The sequence below is a fragment of the Mesoplodon densirostris genome, chromosome 4, assembly GCF_025265405.1.
Source record: "Mesoplodon densirostris isolate mMesDen1 chromosome 4, mMesDen1 primary haplotype, whole genome shotgun sequence".
Taxonomy (NCBI): domain Eukaryota; kingdom Metazoa; phylum Chordata; class Mammalia; order Artiodactyla; family Ziphiidae; genus Mesoplodon; species Mesoplodon densirostris.
The window spans coordinates 168204291-168217444 of NC_082664.1; the positions used below are offsets into that span (position 1 = coordinate 168204291).

Below are 13154 nucleotides of genomic sequence, written 5' to 3' on the forward strand. Positions count from 1 at the left end.
TTGCTTTAATTTATATTTCTTTGCTAAGTAGTAAAGTTAAACTTTGCTTGGTGGGGGGTGTTATATTTGCTTTTGTTTTTTTTGCATTCTTGTGGAAGGAGCAGGTGTTCATGCATAATTATTAGACTGGCTGCTAGTCCAAGAGCAGTAAAAGTAGTTAAGGGATAGGGTCAGCGACCTGTGGCTATAGCCGTCTTTGACCAACTCTGGTAAGGTATAGATTAATGTTGTGAAAACTTTGATTCACACAAAACAGTTACATACCTAATGGTTGGCGTTTGAGGTATCCTGCTTAATATACAGACTCTTACTTAATTTTTCTTTAGAGATTCTAAAAGACACTTAAGCCTCTTTCAGGTCTTCTGATGTCCCTCTCCCCCACTTTTGTGTAGTTTGTAGATCTAGAAATTGTAGGAAATTGAACTGAATATTTTACTAATTCCATGCACAGAAGTTGATTTTCTTAAGAAATAGTTACAGGACATCAAACTCAAAAATTGAGCTGGGGCCTTGTACAGGATGTTGGTCTTAGCCTTAGAAGAAATAAAAACTATTGAAAAGTTGTAAGCAAGGGGATGACATGATCAGGATTTTGACAGGTTCACTCAAACTAACACTCAGTGTTGAGGTAACTGAGGCATATGGATATGCCTGTTTGGCCCCTAGGAGTCACAGGAGGTAATAGAGATTCCATGGGACAAAGACTTAATAGCTTTTAGGTGTAGGAATACTTGACACTTTCTGTTTTGAGCACTGTTAATTAAATATTAATGTATAATTGATTTGGAGAAAAGTAAGAGTGGATTCTGGGGATCTGGAGTGGAAGGTGAGGTACTCGGGGGAGAGGTGGATGTTAAGCATGGAGAAGGGCTGGGGAGGAAGGTGCCTTTACACTTAGAAATTAGCGGACGGTCAGGTGAGTGGCAATGATTAGGCTTTATATGTTTTTTTTCCTTAATATAACATGGTACATTTTATATTTCAGATGAATTTACAACTGATTTTCTGGATTGGATTGATCAGTTCAGTTTGCTATGTGTTTGGCCAAGCAGGTAAAAAAAAAGACGTTTCATAGTTGTCTTTTCACTTCAGTATCTTGTGTCACTTTTTGAGCACTTTAGATTCCTGGAAAAACCTACATCCGGTCATCTTGCTCCTTCTGAAAGCCTTGCAGTGGCCTCACCTCCCTCAGAGTTGAGGGCGGGGCCCTTCCAGTGCCTGCAAGGCCCTTTCTCAGGCTCTCCTCCAGTCACCCAGAGTGACAACGGGAATAGGATGCACTGCACAGAGCTCTTTGGGGAATATCAAAGAGTGTGTAAGTGAGCATAGAGAAAGCAAAGGCGTGTTAACATCGTTAGAAGGAAATGAAGTAAATGTGTAGAACAGTGGATTATGAACTATCCACTACTATCTAAAAGAATGAGAGTAGGAACAGTTGGCTTTCCAGAAGATGTTCTTGCTCTTTGATCAAAAGTCTTGCAAGATGTTGGTGTCATATAGGAGAGGAATGAAAAATAAACCTGAAAATATATTTAATCCTCTTATAAACCATGGTGCATCCACATCTGGAATAACAGATGTCCAATTCTGTTCTCCAAATCTCAAAAAATACACTGCATAGAACAATTGTTTGATATTACGGTGGAAGGACTTACCACACGGAAGAATGAAGAAAGAAACCGTAAGGGAAGTTATTGATAAATTTAAATGACATAAAACCAGCAATAAATGACATAAAACCAGCAATAACATAAAAAACCAAAGTGTGTGTCAAAACACCATCAACAAAATGAGAAACTAAATAAGGATTTAATTTCACTTACAAATGTAGAGCTCTAATAAAAACAGATGAACATGATAATAGAAAATTTGCAAAAGGTGTAACAAAATTTATAAAAGAAATGGCCAGTAAAAATACAAAAAAAATGAAACCTTCAGTAACTGACAATTAAATTGATGTTCTTATTTATACCTGTTAAATGAATTTTAAAAAATCTTCGCATTAAAAAAGTGTTTCTTGTTGAGGGTATGGTGAAATGGTGAGTGTACACTGCTTGTGGGAGTGTGCATTTGAACATTACTGCTGGAGAGAAGTTAGTGTGTACTGAGAATCTTTAAAAGTTAATACTCTTCGCCTCAGTATTTTTTTTTTAATTTGTGATAAGGAAATAATCAGTTTTACATTATAAGAATGGTCATCAGAGTGGGTGTATATATATATATATATATATATGCATGTATGTGTATATATGTGGAGGGTTCGTGTGGCATGTGTGAACTATGCAATTAAAAACAATCTAAATTTATCCATCATTGAATAGGATACATTAATATAATGGAATATGTAATCATTAAAGCCATGTTTTTGAAGAATTTGGAATGAAACATTTGGATTAAGTATAGAAAGTAGTATATAAAATGTATATCCTTGATTTCATTTAACTAATGTCTGTATATGCCTGCTTCCTTGCTGTTGTTTTATTTATCTGCTTAGAAAAAAGACTGAGAAGAAATATACAAAACATGTTAACAGTAGTTATCTCTTAGTGAGCAGGTTTTGATTTTTAGTTTGTTCTTTATACTTTTACATATTTTCCAAATTTTTTATAATGAACGTGTGTTAGGTTTATAATCAGAAAACATACATTGGAGACAGTCCATATTAGTACTTACCACACGGCAGACATGCTGATCCTTACACGGATTTGAAGAACTATGTGGTGTACTTTGAACACAGACCTGAAAAATCAAGGGGTTGTGGATTGGGTGAATATGGACTTTTCAAGTATTTAACAAACGAAAATGAAAGTGCCTGCTTGAGGGGGTGGGGTATGGGTGTGGTGGGATGAGTTAAATGAAGAGAAATAATACTTTTACCCAGTTGTAAGAACAATCCTGAGAATTAATGACCATCCAACATGAGAGAGCCTGAAATCATGCCTTTGGAAAAAAAGGACAAATGTATAGATTAAGGGTACCTAGTCTTTGCTATAGAATACAAGAGAGATAACTGTGTCTTTTTATGATTCTCTGTGCCAAGATGATCCAAAATCACCTCTCTCTGGGGGGTAGGTCCGAATCAGCTTAGTAACGAGGTTCATAGTGTTTATATTTAACGTTCATATATGTTGTATTATTTGTCATTGTGATCCAGATTCTTCACTGTTCTCTCTTGACACTTCAAGTAAAGTGGTCTATTCTTTGTTTCTCCTGATAGATGAAAACAGATGTTTAAAAGCAAATGCCAAATCATGTGGAGAGTGTATACAAGCAGGGCCAAATTGTGGATGGTGCACAAATTCAGTAAGTAAGATTGTTCAAGTCTTTCCATCTATTCTCTAGTCATTTAGCGTTGCCCAAAACTATATCCTTGTGAAGTGTTCGATGTGACTTTTCACTTCCTCGTTGTTGACTGAATAAGCCTCAGCTCTGTGTAATCCTGTGAGATGCTCTGGAGCTGTGCTGCCCAGCACAGGGCGTGCTAGGCATGTGTGGTGATGTTGAGCACCTGAGATATGGGTGGTCCAAATTGAGAATTCCCGTCAGCCTTAAATACATGCCAGAGATTGAAGACTTAGCATTTCAATATTAATGATTTTTGAAATCACTGACATTTTGTATATATTATTAATTTCCCGTTTCTTTTTTTTCTTCCTCTCAGCGTGGCTACTAGACAATTTAAAAATACATACGTAGCTCACCTTTGTAGTGTGCATTGTTTCTATTGGACAGCTTCCCAAAAACCTCTAGCCATTTCATTGGACTGTTTTAGATTTTTCCCTTTTTTTATGATGGGAGAGGTATACATTAACCTGCCTAATTGTGTTTTAATTAAACTAATATACACTTGATTTGCATCCTAATCAAAGCCCATTGAGGTTAGGCTTTAAATTTTATTCACTCTTGTCATCTCTGTACATTGCTTAACATGGTACCTTCCACAAAGCTTACTAAATATTGAATGAATGAATAAACAGATGAATGCTAAGTTGGTACTGGAGGTAACGGGAAGTCATTTTGAGGGTATATAATTTATTTACAGAGTGAATAATATCAGAAGGTCAAAGGCTTATTGTTTGTTTTTACTCAGGCAGTTGACCCCACAGTCAAGTGCCTGTTTTGTGGGCGATAGTGGTCAAATGTCAGATATTTCGTATGATTTGACCTATGAAAGACAAAATGAGAAGTTTTCGTTTTGTTATTTTAAAAATTTTCTACTGGTACCTTCTGTTCTAAAAACGGTATTCTGGAATTAAGTTGGAGACAGTGAAGGAAATAGGGAGTGCCTTGAGTTTGTCTCGGACTAGGCTTACTTAACTGAAACTCTTGGTTTTCTTACCTGGAAAATGAGCATGATCTACCTCCTTTATCTCTGTTCTTACAAGAATCAAATGAACTTAAAGCAGTTTCACTTAGAAGATTATAATAGTGGTACGTGCTGTTCTCAACAACAGCATCCATTTTATGAGGGTTACAGTTTATCTGGGGTTTAGGGTTATCCTAGCCAAACTATTCTTTCAATAATTTAGCCATCTTTGTGGCATAATTCTTAAATTATTAAAGCTATTTTGGGATATCTTTAGTGAAATTTTACTTGAGTGTTGTGATCTTAGTTTCCTGGACTGGCTAATATTTGGAAGTGGATCCTGCACTGGGCCCCTGTGCTCTGGCAGCATTTTAGGTTTGACCACACATAAAAGTTGTGCAGCTTTGAACCGTTGGGCCCATGGTTCTCCCTTCCAGTTTTTCTAAGTACAGAAAGGCTCTCATTTAGTACTATGTTTCCTTTAAAAAATAACTGATCAAAACCATTTTGTAATCTTTGTATATAAATATCCTCACTTTATTCAGCACCATGAAATTGGTAGATAATAAACAACCATACAAAACATAAAGTGACCCCAAATGAAAGGCATTTCCTCATTTTCCCAATGTCAAGATTTTAAAAAAGATTTTTGGCCAATTAAATACAAATTTTTAGGGGTATATGTGAAAAAGTTAAATGTCTATTAGGAGTGCACCTTTTAAAATGATACACACACATATACATGAATAGACCGTCATTGTTCCCCTTCCTCACATTTATGAAAAATGTATTTAGAACCTTTACATGCATCTTAACAGCAGTGTTTTTGCTTTCACTTAGTCAGTCATCTGATAAAAATAGCACATTTTAAAACCATGTCACTAGTGGAGATTTTACCCCATGCCACAAGTACCATTCACATACCATTACAACCTTTTTTATTTTAAAAAAATTCACCCTATATATGTTTTTGACCCTGTCATATAATCACTTACATTAAAAAAAAAAAGTTCTAAAAGGCTTGTTTACAATAATAGCCAATACCTAAAATATTTGTAAACCTCCAAGAGTACTTACTAAATTTGTGGTAAATTTCTTGTTCTGCTTTTTAAGAAAGGTTTTAGGGTGACATGTTTTTCCTGTACATTGAGTTGTTCAAAATATCATGAAGGATGCTGCTACATAATATGAGAGACTCTAAGAATTTTTCTAAGGGAAATTTTGGAAAAAATATTTGTCTGATATTTGGTTATATATATTATTAGTGGCTCTTAACCATGCTAAATAAGTAATTTCACAAAAGAAATTTCTTTGAGTAGATACTCTGAATTTGAACATGAAACTGTTAAAAGGTACACTTAGGTCAGTCCTCTAAGTATTACTAAAGTAATACGGTACTAGTAATATATTAGCAATAACGGTATTACTTTCAAGGACAAATTTTTGTTTTTATCTGTTTTGTTTATTATGGTTTGGATGAAGGGAGCATTTTGTTTAAAAACCAGAAATGAAATACATTAGATGTGTTACCTGATTTTTGCAATTTAATTAGTTATTTGCAGTTACGATTATGTAAAAGGTTTGACCACTATACTTTTTATTTATACCTATATTTTACACGTCACTTAGACATTTTTACAAGAAGGAATGCCTACTTCTGCTCGATGTGATGATTTAGAAGCCTTAAAAAAGAAGGGCTGTCATCCAGATGACATTGAAAATCCCAGAGGCTCCAAAGATATAAAGAAAAATAAAAATGTCACCAACCGTAGCAAAGGAACAGCAGAGAAGCTGCAGCCAGAAGATATTACTCAGATCCAACCACAGCAGGTGGTTTTGCAGTTACGATCAGGTACAGAAATCTGATTCTATGAATGCCTTTGTGTCTACTTGAGCTTTTTGACAACTTGATGTAAGTTTCTGTTGAGGGTTCATTTTCATATGTGGACTGACACTCAAATAGAAATGTTGAATACATTAACTTTTAGAAATTTTTTGCAGGTATAACAATTTGTAAGACACATGTACCTGAAGTAAATGTTACCTGTGTCTAATGTAAATTCTGTTAAAGATTCAGAAAGTATTAGATTTAATGGGTTTTTAAAGATAAAAATATCCATCTTCTGGTATAATTACATAATATACAGACAACATTTTAATCTATTTTTTCCTTTGTTTTTGTTCAGTATTGATAAAATATTAAGGTTTTCATAAGAATCTGGAGCAGTCCTGCATCTGGGAAAAAGGAGGAAGAAACAAGCCCCCTTTCTCCTCTTCTAGTTTCCCGCCCCTTCCTCTCAGAGGACTGTCCCGTGCCTGCCTCCCCGCCACCCCTTCCCCTCCTGCTCTCTCTTCAGCCTGGTGCTGGCAGCCTTGCACTTCTAGAGCTGCTCTGGCAAAGCTCTGCTGGCACCTGGAACCACCAGGCCTGGTGGACCCTCGACAGGCCTTTTTTTCTTATTAACCTTCCTGTCCAAGCGATGCCTCTGAGCTTCTTGAAATGCTCTCCTTGCGGCATCTGCGATAACATTCCTGCTTTGCTTCTTATCTATTAACAGTGCTTTGCAGTCTCCTTTCTGTGTCTTTTTTCTTCCTTCCTCTTTGTAGTCCACTTAATTGTTGGTTTTCCTCTCATGGCTTTAAAGCCGTTTGTGGGCTGTAACACAGACTTTTTAAGCTCCAAACCCAGTTATCCAACTGTCAACTAGGAGTCTATATAGAGAAACTTTGCAAGTTAAAAATTTAATGACTTTTCACCCAGACCTCTTCCTTCTCGTGTATTTTCTGAGTAGATTATATCTCACACCTCTGGTACATCTCTTCTCCTTCCTCATTGTTTCAGATCCTTATCATCTTTTTCTTAGATTTTTGCTATAGTTTCTTAACAAGTTTCTTTGTCTCTATAATCATCTTTAAAACTATTCTTCAGGTTTTCTACAGTGAAAATCAGGTTATGTTATTCACTGCATATAGTGCATCCCATTAAACACAGAAGAGTCTTCACTTTATAACATTAGTCTCTAAAAAGTCTGGTGTACCCTGTAGTGTATCTGCCTCACCCACCCAGTCTAGTTTATGTTGTTCTGGCTGTCTGTTTTCTTCTGTCATAGTTACCAACCCACTGTTTGCCTGTCTTGCCTGCTGTGGATGGGGAATGCTGTCTTTTTCACCATCCCCGGGGCCTGGCATTTTAAGTATTCGTGATTGAAATGAGTACACATCCATTGATTCAGTTACCTGTGGAATGCCCAGGTTTTTGTAAAAACTATGTCGATAATACAGTTTATAGTGTATACTTTATCAATCGAATTTACTTGGTTTTTCTCGTTCGCTTTGGATTGTTGGCAAGCTTATTTTCTTTTCTAATCTCTGTTTAATTAGGGGAGCCACAGACATTGACATTAAAATTCAAGCGAGCTGAAGACTATCCCATTGACCTCTACTACCTTATGGACCTCTCCTACTCTATGAAAGACGACTTGGAGAATGTGAAAAGCCTTGGAACTGATTTGATGAATGAAATGAGGAGGATTACTTCAGACTTCCGAATTGGTAGGAAGTTTGAGAAAATGAATAGTTTTCATTTGTATAAATACTGGCAGTTTTGTCCTTCACCACGAGCATGTGAGATAAACAGGCCAGGTTTTAGTCTTTTCTTTTTGAGAGAACTGATACTCCTGTCACACATCTAATAATTTTTCCGCCTCCTTGTTCATCTGCTACTGTAGGTGATCATGTTATTTGACACACCTTACACCACATAGGTAATGAAATGCTTGCATGTTTTCACGGGAATTTATGCGTTGATTTGTTGATACATTTTATAAACATGTTGATTACAGGTGTTTTCATTACTGGTTAGTATGACCACACCTGCCTCTACAGCCTTAATCTCACGTCACACCTGGATTTTTCATAGTGATCTCCTTTCCAAACCTAATTATTAAAACCCTTATTATTTCTTATTAAAGAAAAAGAGTGACTTACAGGTGGTAATGTACTTGATATTTTTCATGCAGTTTATCCATCCGTCCATCCATCTACCCTCCATCTGTCATCACTGTGTGTGCATTTTCCTTCACAGGGTTTGGCTCATTTGTGGAGAAAACCGTGATGCCTTACATTAGCACAACACCAGCTAAACTCAGGAACCCTTGCACAAGTGAACAGAACTGCACCAGCCCATTTAGCTATAAAAATGTGCTCAGCCTTACTGATAAAGGGGAGGTATTTAATGAACTTGTTGGTAAACAGCGCATATCTGGAAATTTGGATTCTCCAGAAGGTGGCTTTGATGCAATCATGCAAGTTGCAGTTTGTGGAGTGAGTGCATTCATTTTCTACAAAAGGATATTATTTGTGTGAATTTTGAATGTGATTTTGCTGTCAGAAGAAGTTACCTTAATTACTGTAGCATACTTGACTAATCCCTTAAGTTCCCTCCAACTACAAATGCTTTATAAAAGCATAATCATTTTGCCCCTATTTAAACGAGGCAGTTAGTTCATTTACACAGGGTTTTAAAAGCCAGAATGCTCACCATTTGAAACAGTGGGGCAGTTTAGCTTTAGCTGGTGCTCTAGGTTTTTAGAAGAGGCCCAGGAACCCTAGCTTTCTGGCTTTGTGCCTGAGATGGAATTGGGGTTATCTGGGACGTCTCCAGGAGCATTAAAAGTGCTCAAATGGACTGTGTCTCAGACACCATTTTCCTCTGGTCAGTTTTCTTCTGCTTATCATCTTTGAGAGGTATCTTCCCCATGTCATTCAAAAAGAAAGAACTTTTAAAGTCTTAGTTTGAAAGCTATATGAGAACAGGTATTTTGAGAAGTCATATAATTGTAATTTTAATTGCAAGATTTTCAGTAGTAGTAAGCTGATCTCCATTGGGCTAGTGGTTAGAATTTTATGACCCATTTACCAGGTGATGATTTTGAGGTGACCTTTTAATGATTCAGCTGAAGCTGAAAATAGAAAACATTGTGAGGTAGATAAAGTTTAAGTACCTGACTGTCTCATTCCCCCCCGCCCCTTTTTCCTTAGAGTACCCGTATGCTCTAGAAGACCTTCCTTGATTCCAGATGCTTCTTAATGGTTATTTTCCAACCAATTTTTAATGTGTAACTTGATACCCAAGATGATAATATGGTATAGTGTTTAAGACAACAGTCCTTAGACTGTTAGGAAATGGCTTCAAATGTTCCCATCACTGCTCATCCACTAGGCAATTTCCTTGCCATTCTAGAGGGCTGTTTCCTTCTCCTTAAGAAGGGATAATAACAGATAAACCTCATAGGGTTGTTACGAAGTTTAAATATGGTAATCCATATACAGTGCCACTAAGCACCCAGCAAATATTAACTACTAGATTATCGTTACTCTTGACTTCTCACTGGGGTAGTTGCAATTTAAGGATAGTCTCTGCTTTTAAAGGGGAAGAGAGTGACATTCCAGGTAGTGCCCAGGCTGATGCCTGTTTTCTTTCCAGCTATTCATTTGTGATCCTGTTAGCAGCTCACTGTGGAGAGAGCATTCTCTGGGCTGCCTCTACCTGTGCCTTAGCCTTGGGATTAAAACAAGCCACAGCATCTGTTGCCGCTACTCTCGGTTTTCCTCATGCTGACTAAGAGGAACTGTTCCACTTACTTACCTGCATGAAAAAGAGACAGACATTCTACTTGGACTGCCGGCATTAATAAACTTAATTCCTGCCTTCAAGGATTTTATAGTCTTATGAGGGTATACACAGATGTAATTGAGTATTTAGACAGATGTGATTATAAAATTACCATAGAAGAGGATTTTACTGCTACTTTAAATCCTTTGCTGAATAAGGTGGAAAATAAAACAAATGAACAAATAAGCAGTACTGATGGGTTAGAATGGGTGGAATTAAGCAGGGCAAGTCTTTGGAGAAGGTACTTTTTCTGTAATTAAAAAAGGAAGTCAATGTGGTGGCTGATAAAGGAAGTATACGCTACAGAAGGTGGAGCAAGGATGGATGGGAATGAGACAGTGATATTTGGGCCAAGATGGGTGTGGGCTGAGACATTTGCATTTACTCACTAAGCACCTACTATGTGCCAAGCACTGTGCTGACTGCTGAAGATAAGATGAAGCACAAAACCCGATGTGGTCCCTGCCCTGCACAGAGCGAGCGTACTTTCTAATGGGGAGAGAGACATGAACTTTAAAAGATACAGTTTTTAAAAAAGAGCTGAAAGAGATGGACAGCCAGGCAAGGTGGAGTTTTACAGTGGGGTGGAGGAGTTTTATTCAGTGGTCTCTGTGCCTTCATCAGCAAGGATATTGGCATTGTGAAAAGAGAAGATACGGAATTAGGTTGAGAGTGCGGTGGTAGCCTACATAAAGATGAAAAGATTTATGCTGAATTGTGGGTAGTATTTTAAAATTGAAATCCTTTTCTTTTCGAGTCATTGATTGGCTGGAGGAATGTGACGCGGCTGCTGGTGTTTTCCACGGATGCTGGGTTTCACTTTGCTGGAGATGGGAAACTTGGTGGCATTGTTTTACCAAATGATGGACAGTGTCACCTGGAAAATGATGTGTACACAATGAGCCATTATTATGTAAGTGCTTAGCTCCTTACATATTGAATGGATTCAGATTGAGTTTAGTGTCTAATACTAAGAGTATTGTGGGTGACTGGCTTGTGGGGTTTTCAGGGTTTGGGGTTTTGTTATTTTGGTAAGTTGGGCCCTGACCTAATGTGCAGGAAAGCTCGTGTTGCTGTTTTGAGGCTCTGGCTTTGTGCTTGCTTCCTTCCACGTAGATGAGGGCCTGGGGGTGAGGGGAGCTGCTGACTCCGACTCTGCGCCTCAGCCCAAAGCTCTGTCTCCTCTCACTCGCTACGTCAAGGGGTAGCAAGCTCGATGTTATGTCTAAACAAATCATTTGTATAGTCTTAACACTCCTAGTCTTAGTTATACATGATTTAAGAAAGCAGGCACCCTGCCTCTACTGAAAATAAAGATTGGCAAATTATTCAAGGTCTGGAAGAAATCTAAACCTTGCTGAATCTTGGTCTTTTTCTTAAGTGATAAGTAGATAATAATAACCTTTAATTACTGGCAGTTCTTTACTTTCATTGTTCTGACATTTAATATACACAGATAATCTTACTCTTTAAAGTCTTTTTATTATGGAAATTTAAAATTTACATATAAAGATAGAAAAGGATTAGAAACCCACTAGACAGCACCCACTTCAATAATTTGTGTTGTTTCAAGCAGTCTTTTTAAAGTAATCCAGTTGATATCTGCAAATCATTATTTTCAGCAAGTATTGAAAACCTGGAGTAGATTGGATGTAATTACATACTAAATTTTATTACTTAATTTCTTAGGATTATCCTTCTATTGCTCACCTTGTCCAGAAACTAAGTGAAAATAACATTCAGACGATTTTTGCAGTTACTGAAGAATTTCAGCCCGTTTACAAGGTAAATATATACATGTGAGATCAAAAGAGGAACACATTTCTAGACTCTTTTTGTTTAGTCATTAGAGGCAAAATGATATGTCTGAATTGAAATGTGGGAAAATGTCACCAGCTACAGACTGGATTTTACAAAAGTGGTGTATATTAATTTTAGTTACATTGTAAAGCTAGTTGTTTTTAGGTCTGACTCCTTATGTTTATTTAGCAAATGTATCGAGAACTGTTATTTAAAAATAAATAGTAAGTACTCAGTAGATGCTAATTAGTTACATGAGTAGTACTTGTATTTTATGTTTTATCTTTTAATTGCAGGAACTGAAAAATTTGATCCCTAAGTCAGCAGTAGGAACATTATCTGCAAATTCCAGCAATGTAATTCAGTTGATCATCGATGCATACAATGTGAGTGCATTTTAAATAAGATCTGTTTTGGGCAATACCCTATGGAGAATACTTTTCTCAAAAAAAGTAAAACTCCTTTCATACACAATTTAGCAAGCCCCAGAAGACAACATAAAACTTAAATTCTGCATCTGGAGGAAAAACTCATATTCTCTTACAAATACATAATTATCTGCAGAGCAAAATGTAACAAAGGCATGTGGGGAAAATTTCTAAATTCCGTTTTAATGTTGTTAAGTAATAGGTCTCCTTGTTGGAAAGCAAGTGTGAAACAACTTATATTTAGATTTATAGGATGACCTCAGTCTTCTTTTTCCACACCTTCTTTTTATACATTCATCTATTTTGATGAATTGTGTCAGAAAAGCTTTTTTTTTTTTGCCAATTCTTCTCGACATATATTCAGGGTATATAGTTCTCTGTTTTCAAGAGGTACACACAGTCATATATGCATGTACCATAAAGTATATATGAATGTATTTACATATATTTGACTTACCATTTTAATAAGATTTATAAGATGTTTTTCCCCCCCAGATTGGAAGGAAGTTGAAATTAAAGAGGAATTTTCTCCATCTTGAGCTTTAGTTCAGAGTACTTTAGTGATACTCATTCACCATTGGTCAGTAACTGTTGTAAGTCGTCTGGAGGCCTTTGTAATAGAACAGTAACCATCCTGTACTGTGTATACCACCCCAGCCTTTCTTTTTTTTTTTTGCGGTACGCGGGCCTCTCACTGTTGTGGCCTCTCTGCTGCGGAGCACAGGCTCCGGATGCGCAGGCTCAGCGGCCATGGCTCATGGGCCCAGCCGCTCCGCGGCATGTGGGATCCTCCCGGACCGGGGCACGAACCTGCGTCCCCTGCATCGGCAGGCGGACTGTCAACCACTGCGCCACCAGGGAAGCCCACCCCAGCCTTTTGATGGGTTGAATTTTAGATATTTTCTACCTCATGCCAGGGGTTCCCAGAATTCTTTGGAAAGACCCT

The 13154-nt window shown here is 37.2% G+C and overlaps 1 protein-coding gene across 2 annotated transcripts in view; it reads left to right on the forward strand.

The window, feature by feature from the left end:
• ITGB1 (integrin subunit beta 1) overlaps positions 1-13154 on the forward strand; it is a 44236-nt gene that overhangs the window by 17026 nt on the left and 14056 nt on the right. For both annotated transcript variants that reach the window (XM_060097689.1, XM_060097688.1), the window contains exons 2-9: positions 986-1052; positions 3218-3303; positions 5936-6158; positions 7688-7858; positions 8391-8629; positions 10738-10893; positions 11670-11765; positions 12077-12166. In XM_060097689.1, the coding sequence (XP_059953672.1) occupies positions 986-1052; positions 3218-3303; positions 5936-6158; positions 7688-7858; positions 8391-8629; positions 10738-10893; positions 11670-11765; positions 12077-12166 (1128 nt within the window). The remainder of the gene's footprint in view (positions 1-985; positions 1053-3217; positions 3304-5935; positions 6159-7687; positions 7859-8390; positions 8630-10737; positions 10894-11669; positions 11766-12076; positions 12167-13154) is intronic.